Source organism: Lepisma saccharinum, chromosome 18, assembly GCF_977018435.1.
Source record: "Lepisma saccharinum chromosome 18, izLepSacc3.1, whole genome shotgun sequence".
NCBI lineage: Eukaryota > Metazoa > Arthropoda > Insecta > Zygentoma > Lepismatidae > Lepisma > Lepisma saccharinum.
In genome coordinates this window covers 35,159,627-35,179,617 of record NC_139246.1, presented here as the reverse complement: position 1 = coordinate 35,179,617, position 19,991 = coordinate 35,159,627, and the positions used below count along the sequence as shown (strand labels likewise).

The following is a 19,991-nucleotide window of genomic DNA, read 5'->3' as shown; positions in this document are numbered from 1 at the left end:
GTGTTGTGGGTGATGCAAGTTCTGCAACTCTTGCAACTGTCGCTTGGTAGCTGATCTTGCGTTTGGCCCCTCCCATTCTTGCTAGTAGTTGGGTGCCAATTTTGTGAAGCTCTAGATTGTTGTGTGCTTGAAGTGAAAGCTAGAGACTTTCTGGGCTATTATAACTTGAAGTGGATTCAGATCTAGATCTTCCTCTATATGTTGCTTAGTGGTTCTTCTGTCATGACCACTAATGATACGGGCTGCTTTATTGTGAAGTAAGTTACTTGGAGCAATGTTGTGCCATACTGGTATAGCATATAAGATGGTTGGCCAGTTCATCATCGTATAGATTTGAAGTTGTTTTTCCAGTGGCAACCCAAGGTTACTGAAGATAGCATAAAGGCCTGCAAGGCACTGACTGCCTCGGTGTTTGATTTATTCGACGTGGTGATGATATGTTAAACCATGGTCCTGCATGACGAATGAGAAAGGTTGTCCTAAGAACTTCAATGTTGATGGTCTGCTATATCTTCTTGCTCTTTGAAAATGCACAACCATGCTCCTTGTGCTATTTATCTTGGTTCTCCATTTTGTTGACCATGTTTCGAGGCTCTGAAGTTTCTTGGCGAGAGCCTTGCAGGTCCAAGTGAGTCTTCTGCTAGATACAAAGTACGCTGCATGGTCCGTGTAGTATGTTGGAAAGCAGGCAGGTTCAACTGCAACATCAGCAGTATACGAGTGTAGAAGTGGACCTAGTGTCGATCTCTGAGCCACTCCTGCAAGCACTGGACGAACGTGTGCTTCTGCTCCTTCGAAACTTAGAGATGAAGGTCCTGCCCTCGAGATACCTTTGCAATAAGTGGACATATCAGTCCGGCAATGGTGTTCTTTGCAGCTTGCAAAGGACGCCCTGGATCTAAATGAATTTGAATGATCTTTGGACATCCAGGAACACTCCTTTGCCGATTTCCTCCTGCTTGTTGGAGGGTGAGAAATCTACCACTCTCGTGAGCTGTGTTGTCGTGCTATGTCCCGACAGCAAGCCACTTTGGAAAATTTGGTATAACTTCATGTTCTACTTCATGTGACTGGAGGTGGCGAAGAAGCACTCACTCCATGGGTTTGCTTATATGCGACAGCAAACCTGCTTTCAGTCATCCGGGGATTCTTCCCAGGGCGATACTGCAGATTTATTTTGTCTGCCATTCCTCCGAGAAACAAGATCTTCGAAGTATGGCGATGAATAGCTTTAGTTAAGAAGACTACAGCCTTTCTTGGTAGTTTGTTAAGGTGTTCCGGTTTGATCTTGTCTAGCCCCGGTGATGCTGTTAAGATACCTGCATTACTATCTTATTTACTTTCCTGGGAGTGGTTAGTTTGGGTTGCTGTCTCGATGGGTGGTATCTCTATGCTGCTGTGTCTTCCACTTTCATGGTGAAGTCTAAGTCCTGCGGTGCGTGGTTCGGCTGAAACATATTTATAAATATAGTTTTGTACAGCAGATTCAAAACAACCACACAACATTTTCTTCATTTCCAACAGGGGTCTCGATTAGGGGGTATTTTGGTCTTGGGTGCATTACTACGTACATTACTTGACCATTACTAAAAACACTACACAAGACACACATAGAGGAACTCTATGGCTGGCTATCTCTCGGGTGTACCAACGAAACAGCACATGTAGTTTCAATGAGTAAACTGTCATGTTATTAAAATATTAATGAAGATTTTGTTGAAGTTAATTATAATTGTTAATGTCCATTGAACAAAATACCTCCCCTATTCATCATCATCCTTCACAGTTTCCTGCCTCTGGCTGGGTCGGTATAGAAGTCAAGCCTCTCAATTTTCTCCTGGTCTTCCACCACTGCTCTCTTTCCATGGTGTTCCAATCTTGTCATCTTCTCCTAACACACTCGGCTGTCTGCTCTTTCAACCCACAACTTGGTCTCTCCCTTGGCATTATTCCCACTCCTTGTGCATTGTAAGCTCTTACTGGTAATCTTTCTGCATCCATCCTCTTGATGTGTCTGAATCAACTCTTCCGTGCCTGATCTATTCTGTCCTGAAGCTTCACCACACCCACGGCCTGTCGGATCTCCTCATCCCTTATTCTATCCCTTCTAGTTTTCCCCAGTATGAGGTGTGGCAATAAATTTTCTGGACTCATGCTGTAACTCTTTTATTGAAAAAAAATCTGACAATCGAAATATTGTACCCTTCAATGTAGTCCCCTCCACAAAGAATCTCCCACTGTTAGAAGCAGTGTTGCAGGTCATTTTCTGGTATGCTGTTCAAGTCGCGTCGCTTTGGCATTCACCGTGTCCACAGACTCGAACCGGGTGCCTTTTAGTGCAGACTTGACTTTTTGGGAGAGAAAAAGTCGCACGGAGCTAGGTTCGGCAAGTATGGTGGATATTCCAACACTGGAATGTTGCTTTTTACCAAAAACTTCTTTACTGATAGCATGTTATGAATTGGCACGTTGTCCTGGTGAAGAATGCATGAGCCATTCTTCCACATGTCTGGTCTCCTTCTTCTCACCTGTTCACGAAGGATCCCCAAAACATCATCATGATACAACTGATTGACAATCTGACCTTCAGGCACCCAATCAACGACAAATTTTAGCGACTTTCTCGATACTGACGTGAGTTTTCGAAGAGCAGGGGTGGCCTGATCGTGGATCATCCCTGATGCCTTCTCTACCCTCTTTAAACTTCTTACACTACCCGAAAACTCGTGTGCGAAATAAACACTGATCCCCACAAATATCTTTCAACTAATTGTAAGTTCCCATGGCGGATTTCCCAAGTTCTGTGACATTAACACGTTGTTCCACTTTCGAACTTAACATGATTCCTACAAAGCTCAGATGGACAGTCCGCTTCTAACAAATGCTACAGCCAGACTGTTCCATGCATATGCATGTGCGTAAAAGTTTGTGCGCAGGCAGAGGATAGTTCACAGGTCAGTATCCTACCCAGCTCTTGGTTATCAACGTGACCTGAAATGAATAAGAAAATCAATCCGGAAACTTTATTGCCACACCTCGTATACTCCTTAAAATTTTCATCTCCACTGCCTGCATCTTTCTTTTGTCTCTCTGTCATTGTCTAAGTCTCTGCTTCGTATGTAAATATTGGCACATAGTATGTGTTATACAGGGTGTTTCGTAAGTTAGTTTAAACTGCTTGGGAGGTGATTGTACGAGTGAAAATAAGGTGGAAAGTTCATGTAACGAAATTCCGGAAACGGCTTTGTTGCCGAGATATTGACGTTTGAAAACGTAGGAAAATTATTTTCTGAAGTAAATAATGGCAAAACTGGTGGAGAAGTAGTCGGTGTTGGGCGGTCCACTAAGAAATTGGGTACACTCTTGTCAAAAAATCACGCGGCAATGTTGTGCAATGTCGGCGCAAGGGATTCCCCAAAGGACACGAACGAAAATATTGACGGGAGTGGGGTGGGTGTGCGTTCTGCGTGAGCTGGTATCGACGAAAATTGGCATGTGTTGAATGGCACCAAGAAACAAAGAAAATTTCCTGAGCGAAGGGCACCATGACATAAAAACGAAAAGAAAAAATGAACTGTCATAGGTTGCATACCCTGAAGGGCACACAGTATGCTTAATGGAGATGTGAAGGGAACCTCATGACAGACGGTTTTCAAAGTGTCCACCATGTACTTCCAAGCATAGGCGACAACGGCGAATCAAGGATTGTCTAGTGCGACCCAACAGCCCCGGCATTTCTGCTATCGATGCTGCAGCTACATTGATACGGGCAACGAGGTCCTCGGCTCTCACGATAGGTGTATCGTAAACGAGGAGTTTCATCTCTCCCCAGAGGAAGAAATCCAGGGGTGTAATATGAGGCGATCGAGGTGGCCATGGCACAGGCTCTCCCCTGCCAATGCACTGGTTGTGGAATACAGTATTGAGGAAATGGCACACATTACGATTGAAATGTGGGGGTGCACCGTCATGTTGAAACCACAGTCTTTGTCTCAGTGCCAAGGGCACGTCCTCTAGTAGTTCAGGCAAAACCTCACTGAGAAATGCTTGATAAGTGGGTCCACATAGGCGAACAGGGAGAATGTACGGTCCAATCAAATGGTTATGCAGTATCCCGCACCACACATTCACTGCAAATCTGTGCTGATGATGTGCCAGTAGCAGTGCATGTGGATTTTCATGTTCCCACACATGACTGTTTTTACTATTGAACACACCAGCTTTTGTGAAGATAGCCTCATCAGTCCATAGTACCGTATTCTGAAAATTGGAGATAGTTTCAATTTGATGAACAAACCATTGGCAAAAGTCCTCACATGGGCCAAAGTCCCGAGGTAAAAGGTCTTGCACTTTCTACAATTTGTACGGGTGCATCCCCTCTTTTGCCAGGACTCGCCACACATTCACATGGGAGGTGTTGTGTTCGTGGGCTAGTGCGCGCGTACTGGTGCCTGCATGATCCATCACTGCAGTTAATACATCTTCCACAAACCGTCGTGTTCGCACACTTCGCGGTCGTCCAACTTCTCGACGAGGTGTATCATTCCCACTGGCACTTTATCTACTCCAGGTCCTCCCCTATTGAAATTGAAAAATACAAATGGTATTAGAGAAAACTACCCTGAGATAAAGACAATGACGTCTCACTGTCTGTCCATATCTGCATATGAATACTTGTGTCAGATGTTGCGGTTAGCGGAAAGCCTTGAGTTCCACTTTCCATTTTTTGCTATGTGCACTAACAATGGAGCTGTCATATGGGACTGGGCTTTTGAATCACCCTGCATATGTATAGTTATCATCACAAAAAACATTTAACAGTTTACTAAAGTATCACATCTTATCTTTGCAGTACATGTTTCGTCCTGTCAAACAAATCCTCCTGTTCTGAATTTATTAATGTAAAGCAAAGATATGAAATACCGTTGCAATTACTTATATAATTCTGGTGGAACATTACTAATGCCACATTAAAGGAAAAGATAGAAATAAAAACTACTACACGTTATTCAATGAAATATTTTAGTTAACATGGTCGTGCAATGTTCATAAGTACAACAAATGTTTTACAAAAATTAATATGAAATGTAATACAGTCTTTAACATTATGTTTTCATTACAAACAGAACGTAGAACTGCACATATATACACAAGAAATCTAAACACATTAGGAAACGTGGAGGGAGAATTCACAGCAATAACCATGGTAAGAAATTGTTTAGTATAAATACACTGTATTCCACAAGATGCCATTTAATCTTAAAAGTCTTAACATGAAGAGCATTATGAGTTTTTTTAAACTTTTTTCCTATCGTATGAAACTGGTCAATATTGTTATCGTAGGTGTTCTAAATGACAGAAGAAAAATATTATATTCAATTCACACAGAAGGTTTCAATCTTGAAATTAATATTATCTATGTTCTACGTGGATGTACTTTACTTGTTTTTCTTCCTCTACAAAAAGATGAGTAAATTTGGATGAAATTTACACACAAACCCAAAGAGGCATGTCAGCATCTAAAATTATGAATCGATACTTTGAAGGACAGAAGTATGTGGGAATATTTTCTGGGGGATACCATAGAAAAATACATATTAGGGTAAAAAGTGCAGGGGGACTGGTTGAGCAGGGGGTACTTTTACTGAGTCAATACTTTTAGAATTGCAATTACTCTATTTTCCAATGTTCCATTCAGTAATTGCACCAGAGGGAGTGAACGTCCCCAGGTCTCTGGTAAGTAAAAAACTAATCAATAAATGCTTTTTTAGCCTCATATATAATTGTTGTATGGTATTTAGGTACATATTAAATTACTATTCCCTCCACTGTGTCACCACTCATTTTTCATTCTCGAATCACCACTGATTCCATACTATTTTTTAGTCATATCGAGTTTTTCAGAAACAAAAGCAGATTTTTTGCCATGTGTAACACCTACATTCTGAACTACCAGAAAAGAAAACAATAATGCTGTTTGCAAATATAGACACACTATCACAAAAGAAAATATTAAAACAGATTTCTAAACAAACTATAAACTCCTTTCTCCTTTCACACACACAATCACATTTTTACTTTATTTCTATATCTGCTGCAAAATGGCACTCAAGAAAACTTTAATAACAGCAATAAATTTAATAAACTTAATTTCACGAATGAGAGTAATATCATCATTTCTTCACATGCTTTTGTGCAACTTCTTGCTTGCTCATACTTTATTACTAAATGTTCAAAAGCATACAAAAAAACTGCAAAACTAATACACACATTTATTTAAAATAATAATAGGTATTATACAGGTAGACAGAGAATAACAACATTATATTTATGAAGATACTACAACTGTACAACTAATTTTCGCAAATATCTACTAAATCAGTCTTGTGACAACAAAATCCTTGCATACAAATGCATTAAGCGTTTCCACATATGCATCATGCAATTGGCAGTGTAGCAGCATCCAGTAATGTTTTCTCTATTGGCTATTTAACCCCAGATCCATGTCCGACCACACTGCTTCCGTTTCACTTTCATCGACTTCAGCCTGGAAAAAATATAAAAATAATGAACATATTTTCTCACTACCAATATATATTTTACAGTGCAGATAAAAAATTATAATGCAGATAACTGTAAACATTTAGTCCGTAGTCTCAATAAAATGCTCACAACTTCCTTAAGAAATATTTGTATTAACATAAAGACCCCTCAACTGATCTAATAGTTTATTGAAACTCCAAGAGTACAAGTTTAGGGTTCCCATTCGTTTTGCAAAACCAAATTAAAAGTACTGTACATTTACATAACTTCCAGACTAAGCTGCTGGAAATTTCTATTGTTTACAGTAGAAAAAACCTACTGTTATTAATTGTACTCTATGCTCTCTCTCGGAAATCTCAGTGGTATCCTACTAAACACATTCGGTAGGTCTAATGTACAAGGGTCGTTCAAGGTTGACAGGGATTTTCGTACGTAAAAAATCGATGAATAGCCGGATTATGATGAAACGTGCGGGTGACGTAATGTATTCCTTCGCAAGTAACTAGTGCCCGGCATGACATATTTCGCGCATGCGCAGCAGTTGCAGCGAACATGGCGGCAAGCAGTGTGTCTGTGGCTGTGGAGCAGCGGTGTGTAATCAAATTTCTCGTGAAGGAGAAAGTGAAACCAGCTGAGATTTTCAGACGATTGCAAGCACAGTATGGTGAACAAACGATGTCGCGGACAAGAGTGTACGAATGGTGTGAGCAGTTTCGCGAAGGACGGGAGCTGGTGACAAATGAAGTGCACGGACACATTCGCCCGACTGCAGTCACACCAGTGAATATCGAACGTGTTGAGCAAATGATTCTTGAGAACCGGCGAGTAACAGTGCGGGATATTGCTGCCGAGGTGAATATCAGTGTCGGGAGTGTTGAGACAATCATTCACGACCACTTACGCTTCCGCAAAATCTGTGCAAGGTGGGTTCCCCGCCAGCTGACATTCGATCAGAAGTGGACACGCAGGACGGTCTGTGAACAGCTTCTGAATCGGTTTCGAGCAGAAGGTGATGAATTGTTGTAATCCATCATCACGTGTGATGAAACATGGTTACACAATTCAACCCCAGAGACCAAAAGATGCAGCATGGAGTGGCAGCATAAAGGTTCCACGCCCCTCAAGAAAAGCAAAACGCAGCCGTCCGCTGGAAAGATCATGGCAAGTGTCTTCTGGGACATGAAGGGCGTTATCCATGTGGATTTTCTGGACAAAGGGAGCACGATTAATGCCCAGTATTACTCCACATTGTTGAGTGGTGCTGTACAAAAGTCCATTCGCAAGAAAAGACCTGGGATGTTGTCTGGAAATGTCATTCTTCTCCATGACAATGCCCGCCCTCACACGGCCAATGTGACAACAACAACTCTGGCTGACATGCGCTGGGAAGTTCTGCCCCATCCCCCCTACAGTCCGCATTTAGCCCCCAGTGATTATCATTTGTTTGCACCCCTTAAACACCATCTGGGAGGGAAGAAATTCACGACAGACGAAGCACTGCGGAGCGATGTCCTCCAGTGGCTACGACAACAACCAAGTTCTTTCTACGCCAAAGAAATTCGGGAGCTGCCAGAACGATGGCAACGGTGCCTCGGCGTGCACGGAGAATACTTTGAAAAACTGACATAGTTTGGTGTTTCTTCTGCTACCTATTTCCTCTGCAGAAATAAAAGTCCCGGTCAACCTTGAACGATCCTTGCAAGAAAAACTTGATTTCATCTCACCGTTTATTGTATCCATGAGTATGAAACAGGGGCATATTAGAGTGAGCTGTCAAAAATCATTGCATTAGGAGAATTCAAACTTCCGTGGCACTAACGTTCTTTGCCCCTCCTTTATTTTCGATACCTGTGGTTCAGAGATTATTTTACGCATAAACATGATTTTGTGCAGCAGATTCAAAACAACTGCACCATTTTGCCCCCACACTATAGCCTCGTAATGGTAATTCTTGTCTACAAAGAAAAAAGTAAGCAGTCCTTGTAGTGTTTGGCATCCAATCGTTGCTGCTATGTATGGGCAATTATTTTGCAAACATCTAGAGCAGTGGTTCCCAAAGAGTGTGCTGCAGCACTCTGGGGTGCTGTGGCTAGCTTACAGGGGCACTACAAAATGTTCCAGTATTTTCACTTAAATGATATGATTGTTCCAAATATGTGCTTATTTAGTACTTTTACACATGAAATGTTTCTGAATTTGAAATATGTGTTTATTTTTTAAGTTAAGACAAGCAAATTAACCACACTAACTGAACATTAAAATGCTGACCATGGCAAAATTTATTGCAATAAAAATAATAACTAAAAACGTAACGTTTCCACCCTCTAACAGAGTCTTCTTCAGATGAAGATTCACAATAAATATTATTTTTATTACAATAAATTTTGCCTTTGTCAGCATTTTAAAGTTTTATTAACATGGAAACAAGGCTCAACAGTGTTAACACAAAGTGAGCGCTGCAAGTGTTAAATAGGCCTACATTCTGACTTGGGCACCGTGGAAAAATCTTGAAACACTAAGGGTGCTGTGAAACGAAAAAGTTTGTAGTACTCAACATGACTGTAGTACTCAACATGACCACGTCGTATGAGCAGCAAAGTGTTATTCGTTTTCTTTGGAGCAAGGGATGAACGCCCATCGAGATCCATAGGGAAATGCAGCCGACGTATGGGGACAAGTGTCTCGCTTTGAGAAGTGTGCGGTGGTGGTGTTGTGAGTTCGAAAATGGCCAAGGGATTCTCGATGTGGACAATGTGATTTTCTCCACGATAACACTAGGTCTCATGTGACAAACAGGACCATCGACAGACTTCAGTCTTTTGAATGGGAGATTCTGGAGCATGCACCACAGTCATTTCCACGTGTTCGGTTCACTGAAGAAGTCCTGGCAAAGGCAGAGGTTCATTTGCGACGACGAAGCGAAGACCGCTGTCTGGCAATGGTTTCACGATCAACCCGCCATATTCTACAACAGCGGCATCTCCAAACTAGTGGTGTGATGGGACAAATGCCAGAATCGCTGTGGTGACTATGTGGAAAAATAGTGGAAGGTACATAGAACAATTTCTATATTTTGATTTCCCTGCATGTTTATTAGACTGGCTGAAAAAAAATTGGGGTAAAGACTTTTCACAGATTAGTTTAATCAAGATAGTCTTGTCTTTTATGGTTGGACAATAAGGTTCATGTTTTCAACTTCCCATATTAATCAAACAAATCAAGTTTATTCAACATTGTTATAAATAAATGATGAATATACAAAAAAAAAGGAACAATTTTATACAAATATTCCTATCTACCCCCGCAAAAAAAAAATCACTTGATAGGAAAAAGTGACGAAATGGATTTTCAGTTTTGAATTCTGTCAAAATTAAAAAAAAAACATCAAATTTTCTCTGGATTTTCCAGGTCACTGGAAACCCTGAAGTTGTCAAAAAACACAAAAGTGAAAACTTTTTCAGCAGGTAAAATATCAAGACAAAACTTTTTGCTCAGTGGCGTATAGGTTCCCACAGGGAGTGCTTAAAAGGTGACCATAGTAATATTCAGCATAAGGTATGTATCACTTTTGCTAGGATGAGTTCGCAAACTGAATTGTCAGACCTTGTATATTAAAAAGTACACCCGGACTTACTTTCTGAATAACCTAATAATAACACATATTAGCTTTTATAAATATATTGAAGAACTCTAACCTTATAGCAGATGGAACCTGTTTATGCTGTAAGCCCTCTCTGTACAAGCAGTTTTCATAAATGCACTATTCAATGTGCAGTAATGTACAAAAATTAAATAAATAAATTGTAGAAAATGCCTATCTACCCATCTATTTCATCTTTCCTCTGAAGTGCAGCTCGAAAATGAAAATTGAAATTTTGTCCAATCATGTACATTTGGCAAGTCCAATTAAATTTAATTGCATTTGTATGAAAAGTGGGACGCTAATATTTTAGTTCCTGTGAAAGACTGTCACTACACTCACGGTAAATAAAATATTACCCTTCTACAACAAACAATTCTCATTCGATGATGTGATGTTTTTGTATATATCTGTATATTTGAAAAGCCTTCACCACTTTTAAATTCAAATGGATTTCTTGAATATGTCACCATCATGTCTATATAAATAGGATATCGAGCGTTCTTCCAGAGAAATTGAGACAATTTAGTCAGAAGTAACTGGCATACGATGCACAAGCCTTAAAAGTTAAATTGATGCAATGTTCACGCATTGTTGTCCGATGAAAGTGAGATTAATTCAGCCATAGAAAAAACTAATTGATATAATTTCTACTGCAAATTACATAAGCTCAAGATTGGTAACATTACATCTACAGAAGGTAGTTTAGAACCTACCGCATCACAGGCACTACCACATGGTAACATCATGCCAGTTATTGACTTGCTTCTAGCTTGTGGTTAGTCTATAAATTCAGAGGGATCTCTAGAGTCTAGGATAGGAATCTCTGGGTTTCAAAATTGGGTTGAATACTTCAATAATATTCTCCAAATTTTCCTAAAGAGAAAACAACAACTATATTTAGAGTAATTAATCTTTTATTCTAGCTGAGAATATAAGTTGAACAGTATTACTTTAGAGTAACTTTAATATGCAGCTGTACATCTACAAGCTGTAAGGCCCGGAGACAAGTAAGCCTTTAGGGGGCCCTCAGCCGTTGACATAGCAGAGCGTTCGCGTATGTAAAAAATAAACGTAGTTAGTCAGGGGTACAGAAACGAATACAATATATACAGGTATAGGTAAAGTTAAAGTTCCCTGTGTACATAGCACTCTTGCTATTTACACACGTTTAGGGTATGTGGGGGTAGGGGGTTTACCCAGACTAGAATGAAACGAGAATCAAATCAGGCTAGAATTTCACAAGAAATGCAGTGGTGGGGGTTCCTTCGCCCTATCTTTAATCAGGAAAAAGTTATGACTGCATGATTGTAACAAATGTATAATTTTCCAGGTGTGAGAAAACAGTGTCATACATATATCACATCACCACGGGCATCGAAACCGAGTGGGTCAGGGGGCCCGGGGCCCGGGCTCCTCCAATTCTCGTTGCCCCCCTCCCCCCACCTATAGGGACCCTAATGTATAACTTTCAACATATTACATAACATTTTGATGTATGAAACTAAAATCAAGTTATATTTTGTATTATCGTTGTGCATCATGGCATGTAGCCTCGAAAAATTCAGTTTCTATTTTCCATATTCGTACATATATTAGGTTTGGCTCATATTTTTACATATTATTTTCATATTTCAGAACATTTCTCAACATATACTCCACATTCGCACAATAACTACATGTCCCCATGGGAAAATTTCTTGCAAGTAAGTAACAAAGTCCTAAGCGACATTAAACAAACAAAAGTTAAAGATTTTTACACCCTCCAATTGCTTTAATTACAAGTTTTCTATCATCTAAACATTTTTATACACCCCCCCAACTGTTTGCTTTTGCTATTGTAATACACTTGAAATTACGATTGTTGTCAACAATAGAAAATGAGGGCTCAAGCATCGGCTCCTGATTGTTACAAACATTATTTTGACAACGGAAGACAGTCCAGTCCAAAGTCGAGCTGTCCATTGCTAACCCCACCCTCGCTACCAGTTGCTTGCCCGACAGCAGCACCAGAAGTATCGATTTTGCGACACACGTATGGCATTCGCTTCTGGTTTCTCTTCAAGACAGTCACAGTAACAGTTACTATTCAGAGACTGATATTTATGTAGCTCGTGTATATTATTAAAAAGGTCAATTTTTACAATTTTAAGTCCACATTTAACTCCATATTTTGATGGAAAAAATTAAATATGTATTTACATATTTACCATATTTTTACTACATGCAAATCCGTTCTCTGTTAATAAGTGTGTGTTAGCAGACGACTGGAATGTAAAAGAACTGCATATGTAGAAATTTACTTTTAAGAAAAGCAGGGCATGGATTTGAATTTGAATTTAAAATTTTGGGTGCGTCAACACTTAGGCTATTTTGCACCCGTCACATTATACGGGGTCCAGGCCCTTACCGTTACAAATAACAACTCTGACGTTGCATAACTAAAACCTAAAATATTCTGACTTCCGTTAAAAGCTGAGGCTGTAAACGGGCACTCAGCACACAAAAGGACAAAAAACAGGACAACACACACAAAATTATACTGGCCATAGTGCCAGTTGCCAGAGCCTTGTTCGTCTGCAAAATGCAGTACAAGGTGTAATGCATGGACGTGAGGTTGATATTTGGGTGTACTATGTAGAAGTCACCCCTTACACCCCAGCAGGGCATGGAGATTTATATCCATAAAAATTATAACAAAATGGAAGAACATTGCACTAAATTGTACGATATTTATAGATATAGCAGGTCAGTAAAATAATCAGTAATTTTACCAATAAACCGATGTACCTATATTGGCCAATTCCGATAGAGTATTGATTAATCTGTCCCATCCCTAAATAAAATATAGTGAGCTGTGTAAATAATAATATTAATAAAAGACTAACACACTTGTGCAGTCACAGACATTTCAGAGTTTTAATGTTCGCATTGAAAACCAATAGAGTTGTTACTGTACTCCATTTCTACATTCAGGGATTACCACTCATTTTGGAGAACAAATTCCCTGACTTTTCCAGCCAACTTCACTTGCTATTCAAGCATGTTAAATGGTCAGCTTTTGATCTCACCACTAAAGTTACCAGGTTCGAGTCCTGACTCAATTGCATCTAATTCTACTCATCTTCATCATCTCAATGAGCTGAAAGTAGCTGAAAAGCAAGGTTAAAAAAAAAAAAAAAAAAATATACAAAAATCAACATCTGGAATCTTTAGAGATGACGTCCGAGTCATGCATTCATAAATACGGGGAAACTAGTACTCACTTTATCCGCCAAATTCTTTTTTCTTCTTCGTTCTATTAATTTCAGTGGTCACTGCCACCATTCTTGTTGGAACTTGCTGTACTGAAATTAATAGAACGAAGAAGAAAAAACTAGAGCTGAGCTGATACCACCATTTGCCGGTACCGATACCATGACCGATATCCACCGATACCAATGCAGATACCGATACTTGTATAATTCCAGTATAAAATAACAAAGGTTAGTTACAGAGTCAAACTAACACGTCACATCACTAGGCACATATTTAGAAATATATAATTTGGGGAGCCAGTCCGAGCCAAGTGTCTCAGAAATTTAATAATAAAATTGTTTCTATTTAATATGTTAATATAATTATTTGTAAAAATATGAAAATTAATTAATTAGTACTTCATTTCTCTGATGCACATGGAGTATTGTTGTATGTAACCACAGACTAAGAAACGGAGGAAACACAACGTTAATACTATTTTGTTCTTTCTATCTTGACTAAAAAATATTGTTAATACAGAAATAGTAAAAAGATGCTATAAAATCAGAGATAAAACAGCAAATATTCATCATCTAGCTTACGTCTAGTTAAGACTGCTAAAATTTGTGTAAAAACAAGTTGTGGTAAGGAAATTTATGTCACAGAAGTAAATACGTTGAAGAGATACGTTGACCGTTGTACTGGATGGACGTGCTTGAATAGAGCTCCGCGCTTTCACTGCTCAGCTAGCCTGGCATTCTATTCTCCACCGCTGTACGTTGCCACATCTTCCGCCAGGTCAATAGCTTCACCGTGTGGATCTTCGGGGTTGTTATCATGTCCAAGCCTACGCTATCAGTTGTTTCGACCAAAGTGGAAGAAATAGGCAAAACTATGGAAGCATTCCAGCAACGGCTTGATGAGTTGCTAGACAACCATGGATCGGTGCAAGAAGATGCTGACCTCCGCAAGTCACTCCTGAACCTCAGAGAGGAGTTTGTGCAATTTAAGAGATCGACGAGCGACTCCATGACAGAGCTGCGGCGAGACCTAGAGAGCATGAACAAGCAGATACGCACGAACACCATTGAAATAGATGACCTAGCGCAGTACTCTAGGAGGAACTGCATTTTGCTGCATGGGGTCCCCGAAACCACCAACGAAGACGTGGACAGCATCGTGCTCCAGACTTTACAAAATAAGCTTCAGTTGCAGCACATCAAGCTCGAGCACGTTGACCGGTGCCACAGGCTTGGCCCTCCGAAAAGATCGTCTGCGGAAGTTTTGAGATCGGGAAAACGCCCCATCATAGTGAAATTTGTAAGCTACCGCTCCAGGAACGAGGTGTGGAAGTCAAAGAAGATGCTAAAGAACTCGTCCCTATTAATTACAGAGTCGCTAACTCCCTACAGGCAGAGGGTTTTGCGGGAGGCAAAGGATCGCGTAGGGACACGCAATGCCTGGAGCCAAGACGGGCGCATTTTCGTATCTCACGGAGGTCGTCGCTACCTTATATCTTCCCCCGAGGATCTTGACGTCCTCCCTTGAGATGGGGTGCAACGCGAACTGAGTGTGAAGTGTAATGAAGAGCATATCTGACTTTTGTCGTTATGATACGCTGTGTATGAATAATTGTGTGTGTGATGTGTTCAAATCATGTGTGTTTAGTGTGAGTTTTTTGTCCGGGTTCTTGTTTATGTTATCGTTTTTTAATGTGCGTGTGTGTGTGTCATTCCCTGATGCTTTCCTCCATGCTATTCTGCTTGACAGGGTAAGTAATAATTCTAAATTTAATTTTGGTATGCTAATGTTTCTTCTCCCATCTTGTTTCTGTTCGTTAAACCTCAATTCTAAAAATGGCTAATCTGGCAACAACGCATCTCGGTGACAGTGGACGAAATTCTGAAGAGGGTCGTCGCTCTGCTAATTGCCCTGGCACTCCGCCCCCCGCGGTCAGCACAGCCGAAATTCTCGGAAATGAACTGAAGACTTGTCCGAACTCACTGTTGGTGTCACACGTGAATGCACAGAGCATCGAAGCGCACCTCGATAGCTTCAAAGCTATTTTCTCCCCCCTGAATCTCCACTGCATTCTTGTATCGGAGACTTGGCTTAATCCCCTCACACCCTCCAGCATGGTCTCCTTGCGAGGCTACAACGTCTTCCGAAACGACAGGTTGGGGAAACGAGGTGGCGGGGTGATGGCACTGATAAGGGAAGATATTACTGCGGTGGTTGTGGCTAAATCTGACGGTAACTACGCACGAATGACAGAATATATTTTCCTGGAACTTACCATCAACAAACAGAAGCTACTGCTAGCTGTTGCGTACCGTCCACCTGGAACGTGCTTTGTAAATTGTGAAGAGGAACTGGCTAAACTCATTCCCATGTACTCGCATGTATTATTACTGGGCGATCTGAACTTTCATTTAGAAACTGACAAACCTGAAGTAAATAAATTCCGCGCTGCTATCTCTTCTTACAATCTAAATATTTTGAAGCTCGATCATACCTTCCACACGGCTACCTCGCATTCTTGGCTAGACGCAATCTTAACAGGAGACTGCTCTCGAATCACCAAACATGGACAAACGAGCGCCTGCGGTCTCTCGTTCCACGATCTTATTTACGTTGCTTACTCGCTCAATGTTCCGAAATCCAAGCCAAACATAATTGAATACCGCGATTTAAAGAAAATTAACCCCGCTTCACTAAACGAAGATGCTACAAGAACCCCATGGAATTCAATAAACAGCTTCACTAATATTAACGATAAGCTTAATGAATTAAATAGTCTAATCTTACACCTTTTCGACAAACATGCTCCAGTAAAGAAAAAACGCGTCACGCGGCCTGCTTCCCCCTGGATGACCGACAGCATTCTCGCACTTATGGCGGAGCGCGATTCGGCTCACCGCAGGTTTAAATCTGACAAGCGCCTCAAATCTCCAAATACTTTAAATAGTTTTAATAACTACCGCGTGTTGAGAAATCAATGTAATCAGGCCGTGCGCAACGCAAAGAGGAGGCTTTCTTACGAATTATTAAATATGCAAGGCAACCCCCGAATGTTGTGGAATAACTTAAGAAATCTAGGGCTAGGAGAGAAACGGAACGTAGATCCTACTCGTGTTTCGTCCCTTGATGAATTAAATACACATTTCTCTCTCTCTAATTCAATGAATAACGATGCTAAAAATGTTACTATTAGAGCTATAGCAAACCACAAAACAGAAATGATAGAGTTCAATTTTAACCCAGTCTATGAGTTCCAAGTTGCAACTGCAATCGGTCGGATCAAATCTGGTTCTGAAGGAGCCGACAACCTCCCATTGCGACTAATAAAGCTGATTTTACCTCATGTATTGCCATACATCACCGACATTTTTAATCTTTCTCTGCGCTCTGGTATTTTTCCAGATAAGTGGAAAATAGCACACGTTCTTCCTCTCGCCAAGACTGACCCCGCCACTTCCGTTGACAACTTCCGACCTATCAGTATTCTTCCCGCGCTATCCAAAGCATTAGAATACATTGCTCACGACCAAATCAGCCGACATACAAATGAAGTTCTGGCTCCGTTTCAGTCGGGATTTAGACCTAATCACGGCACTAGCACCGCCATGACTCACATAACCGACGACGTCAGACAAGCTATGGACTGCAGACAGGCGACAGTTTTAGTTTTATTGGACTACACGAAAGCTTTCCAGTCACTCGACCATGATATTCTCATTTCCAAGCTAAAATCATTTTTTAATTTCACCACCTCTGCAACGGACTGGGTCAAATCCTACTTAACTGGACGTAAACAAAGGGTGGTTTATGATGGCAAGTGCTCGGCGCTATCTGAGATCACTTGTGGCGTTCCGCAAGGAAGTGTACTCGGCCCTTTATTATTTTCTTTATACATTAATGACCTGCCAAATATCTTGAAACACTGCCGTTATCACCTGTATGCCGATGACCTCCAGTTGTACTATTCTGCACCCCCAGCAATGTTAAGCGATGGTATTTCCAAGGTTAATGAAGATATAGAGAGAATTGTTAACTGGTCGCTAGACAATGGCATGTATATTAACCCTAATAAAACACAAGCAATTTTGATTGCTTCCGATAAACTGAAACGTTACGTAGATCTTAACATTCTGCCTTCCATTCTTGTAGATTCGACTCACATTCCATTTAACCAAACTGTTAAAGATTTGGGAATTGTATTAGACGGAAATTTATCATGGTCACATCACACGAGTTCGGCATGTAGAAAAGCTTTCGCATCTTTGTATTCTATAAGACGTATGGGCAAGTTCCTCCCCACCTCTATCAAGGCCAAACTATGTCAGTCCCTAGTTTTATGCCATTTAGATTATTGTGACGTAGCGTATTCCGGCTTAACAGGTGAGTCAGCAAGACGTCTGCAGAGTGTTCAAAATGCCTGCGTACGATACATTTTTAATTTAAAATATTGGGACCACCTATCACCTTATTTTCTCAAATTGGGGTGGCTACGTATGCAAGAACGACGAACGCTGCACACTCTGATTTTACTTTACAAAGTTCTCAACCTCAAGTCACCTTCCTATCTCCTCTCTCGCTTCCAATTTCTTCACGAATTTCACGATCGCGACACCAGATCACGCAGCTCCTCAGTTCTCTCTATCCCCGTCCACAGATCAAACTTCTTCTCCAACTCTTTCTCCGTATCGGCTGTAAGACTATGGAATCAGTTGCCAGAAAGCACTAGAGCAGTAAGCTCCGTCGGTTCCTTTAGCAGACGTGTTCGCCACTCTCTTCAGAGTAGTCGTTAGATCTTATCCTGTCAAGCAGACTAAAAAGCATGTGCAAGTGAACGAATTCTTAAAATACCTTGCAGTTACTTAAATACAAATTTAAATTTTGTATTCTTTCATTCCATATTTAGTTTTTTGTGTATTATATATTTTGTATTTTGTGTGTTATATTCAGGGCTTTAAGACTTGTGTGTATGAGTATAATGTGTGTGTGTGGACCTATATGAAATGACGTAGTGTACTTTGTGTATAATATAATAATGTATAATTTTAAATGTATGGTTGAGTGGAAGAAAAGGCTTTGTACGGCCTTAACTCCGCCATTTAAAACAAGGCATTAATAAATAAATAAATAAATAAATAATTGAACATTTATTGAATAAGATGGTACGTCCATTTGATGAAAAGTAAAGTTCCTGATAAATATTTTTTTATGTACATTATTGTAAGCTGTGGTGTACATAAATCTTTACAGGGGCCTCTCCGATGGTGTTGCCGTCGCCTTGTAATCAATAGATTGCGGGTTCGATACATAGTGGTTCGGGTTCCACTTTAAAATGTAGGTCCATTCCCGATTAGCTTATCTTTCTTAACACGGTCATTCAAAGCTGTATGTTCCCAATTTAATCTCGGATTGATTGATTGAACTGCTTTATTTTAGTTTGCTTTTTCCCCACTTTTCACTAATTTGAGAAGATGGGGATGAGTGATGAAATTGATGGATGGACACTCCCAAACATCAATGCCCAGGCCGGGATTCAAACCGTGGCATCGTAGCACGATGTGCTAACCACTCCGCCATGCGGTCGGCTTTCGGCGGAAATAAATAGCCGTCATTGGCCAATACCGGCAGTCAGGCGAAAGACAAAAGTGAAGAGGATAAGTATAATTAAATTGCTGATTCCCCTTCGTGCTTGAACGTAGATAAGAAAGCTAATTTCACAGTGACCTTCATCTCTCTTTTCCAAGAACTCCGCAACTACCTGACCAGGCATTAGTGCGGCGGGGGGTTAGAAACATCCACCTATCTTACGACCAGAATCTTCAAGCAAGAACTGGCAATGAATAGTTTATTTCCCACAGCGTTAACTAAGCAGTTACATACCTTCATGGTCACATTTGGGTTCAGCTTTCACTTGTCCATGCCTTTGATCTTGTCATCTGCTTTCCAGGAGGGTGGGATTTTATCCAATGTTTCTAGGAAAATCTATGGAACTTCCTGTGCTGGCCTCCCAATCTGTCACAACGAAGGGTGAACAAACTTTTAAAAGGGACAAATGTTGAGACGAGCTGTTGCCTTTGCACGCTTTTCTAGCCACTGAAAATCTTTGGTATCAGTAAAAGAAAATCAACCGATACTCACCGATGCTGATACCGATTATCAGCTCAGCCCTAGAAAAAACAGTTTCGCGGATAAAGTGAGTACTAGTTTCTCTGTATTTATATACTACCGCATCTCTTTTCCAAATTATGAATATCATGCACTCATGTTCAACAACTGAGATGGAAAATCTGCTGACTGATGTACGATGTGTTCCATTATTGTGTAAGCTACTTGGCATATACTTACATCATTTTCTGAATCTGCTATTCCATCCATTCCAACATCATACGTTGTGTCCGCTACATCTTCTTCGCCAACTGACATGTAGTATGACGACTCTAACTTATTTGAAGAATGGTCTATCCGATGCAAACCTTCTAATGCTCGTCTATTATTTGGATCTAAACTGAAAAATGTTAAAAAAAACAACAACAACAATTAACACACACGCACC

The 19,991-nt window shown here is 40.4% G+C and overlaps 1 protein-coding gene across 2 annotated transcripts in view; it reads right to left on the bottom strand.

Annotated features, from left to right (window-relative positions):
* Positions 1 to 5,005: 5,005 nt before the first annotated feature.
* Positions 5,006 to 19,991, bottom strand: part of APC7 (anaphase-promoting complex subunit 7) — a 58,405-nt gene continuing 43,419 nt past the window's right edge. Inside the window, exons 10-12 of one of the 2 annotated variants that reach the window (XR_014443721.1) lie at positions 19,784 to 19,943; positions 10,900 to 11,059; positions 5,006 to 6,547 (exon numbers count right to left, since the gene is read on the bottom strand). Coding sequence is in view for 1 of the 2 variants with exons in the window: in XM_083140425.1 (XP_082996551.1) it covers positions 6,479 to 6,547; positions 19,784 to 19,943 (229 nt within the window). In the remaining variant the exon portion in view is untranslated. The remainder of the gene's footprint in view (positions 6,548 to 10,899; positions 11,060 to 19,783; positions 19,944 to 19,991) is intronic. The other variant, XM_083140425.1, reaches the window with a different exon arrangement.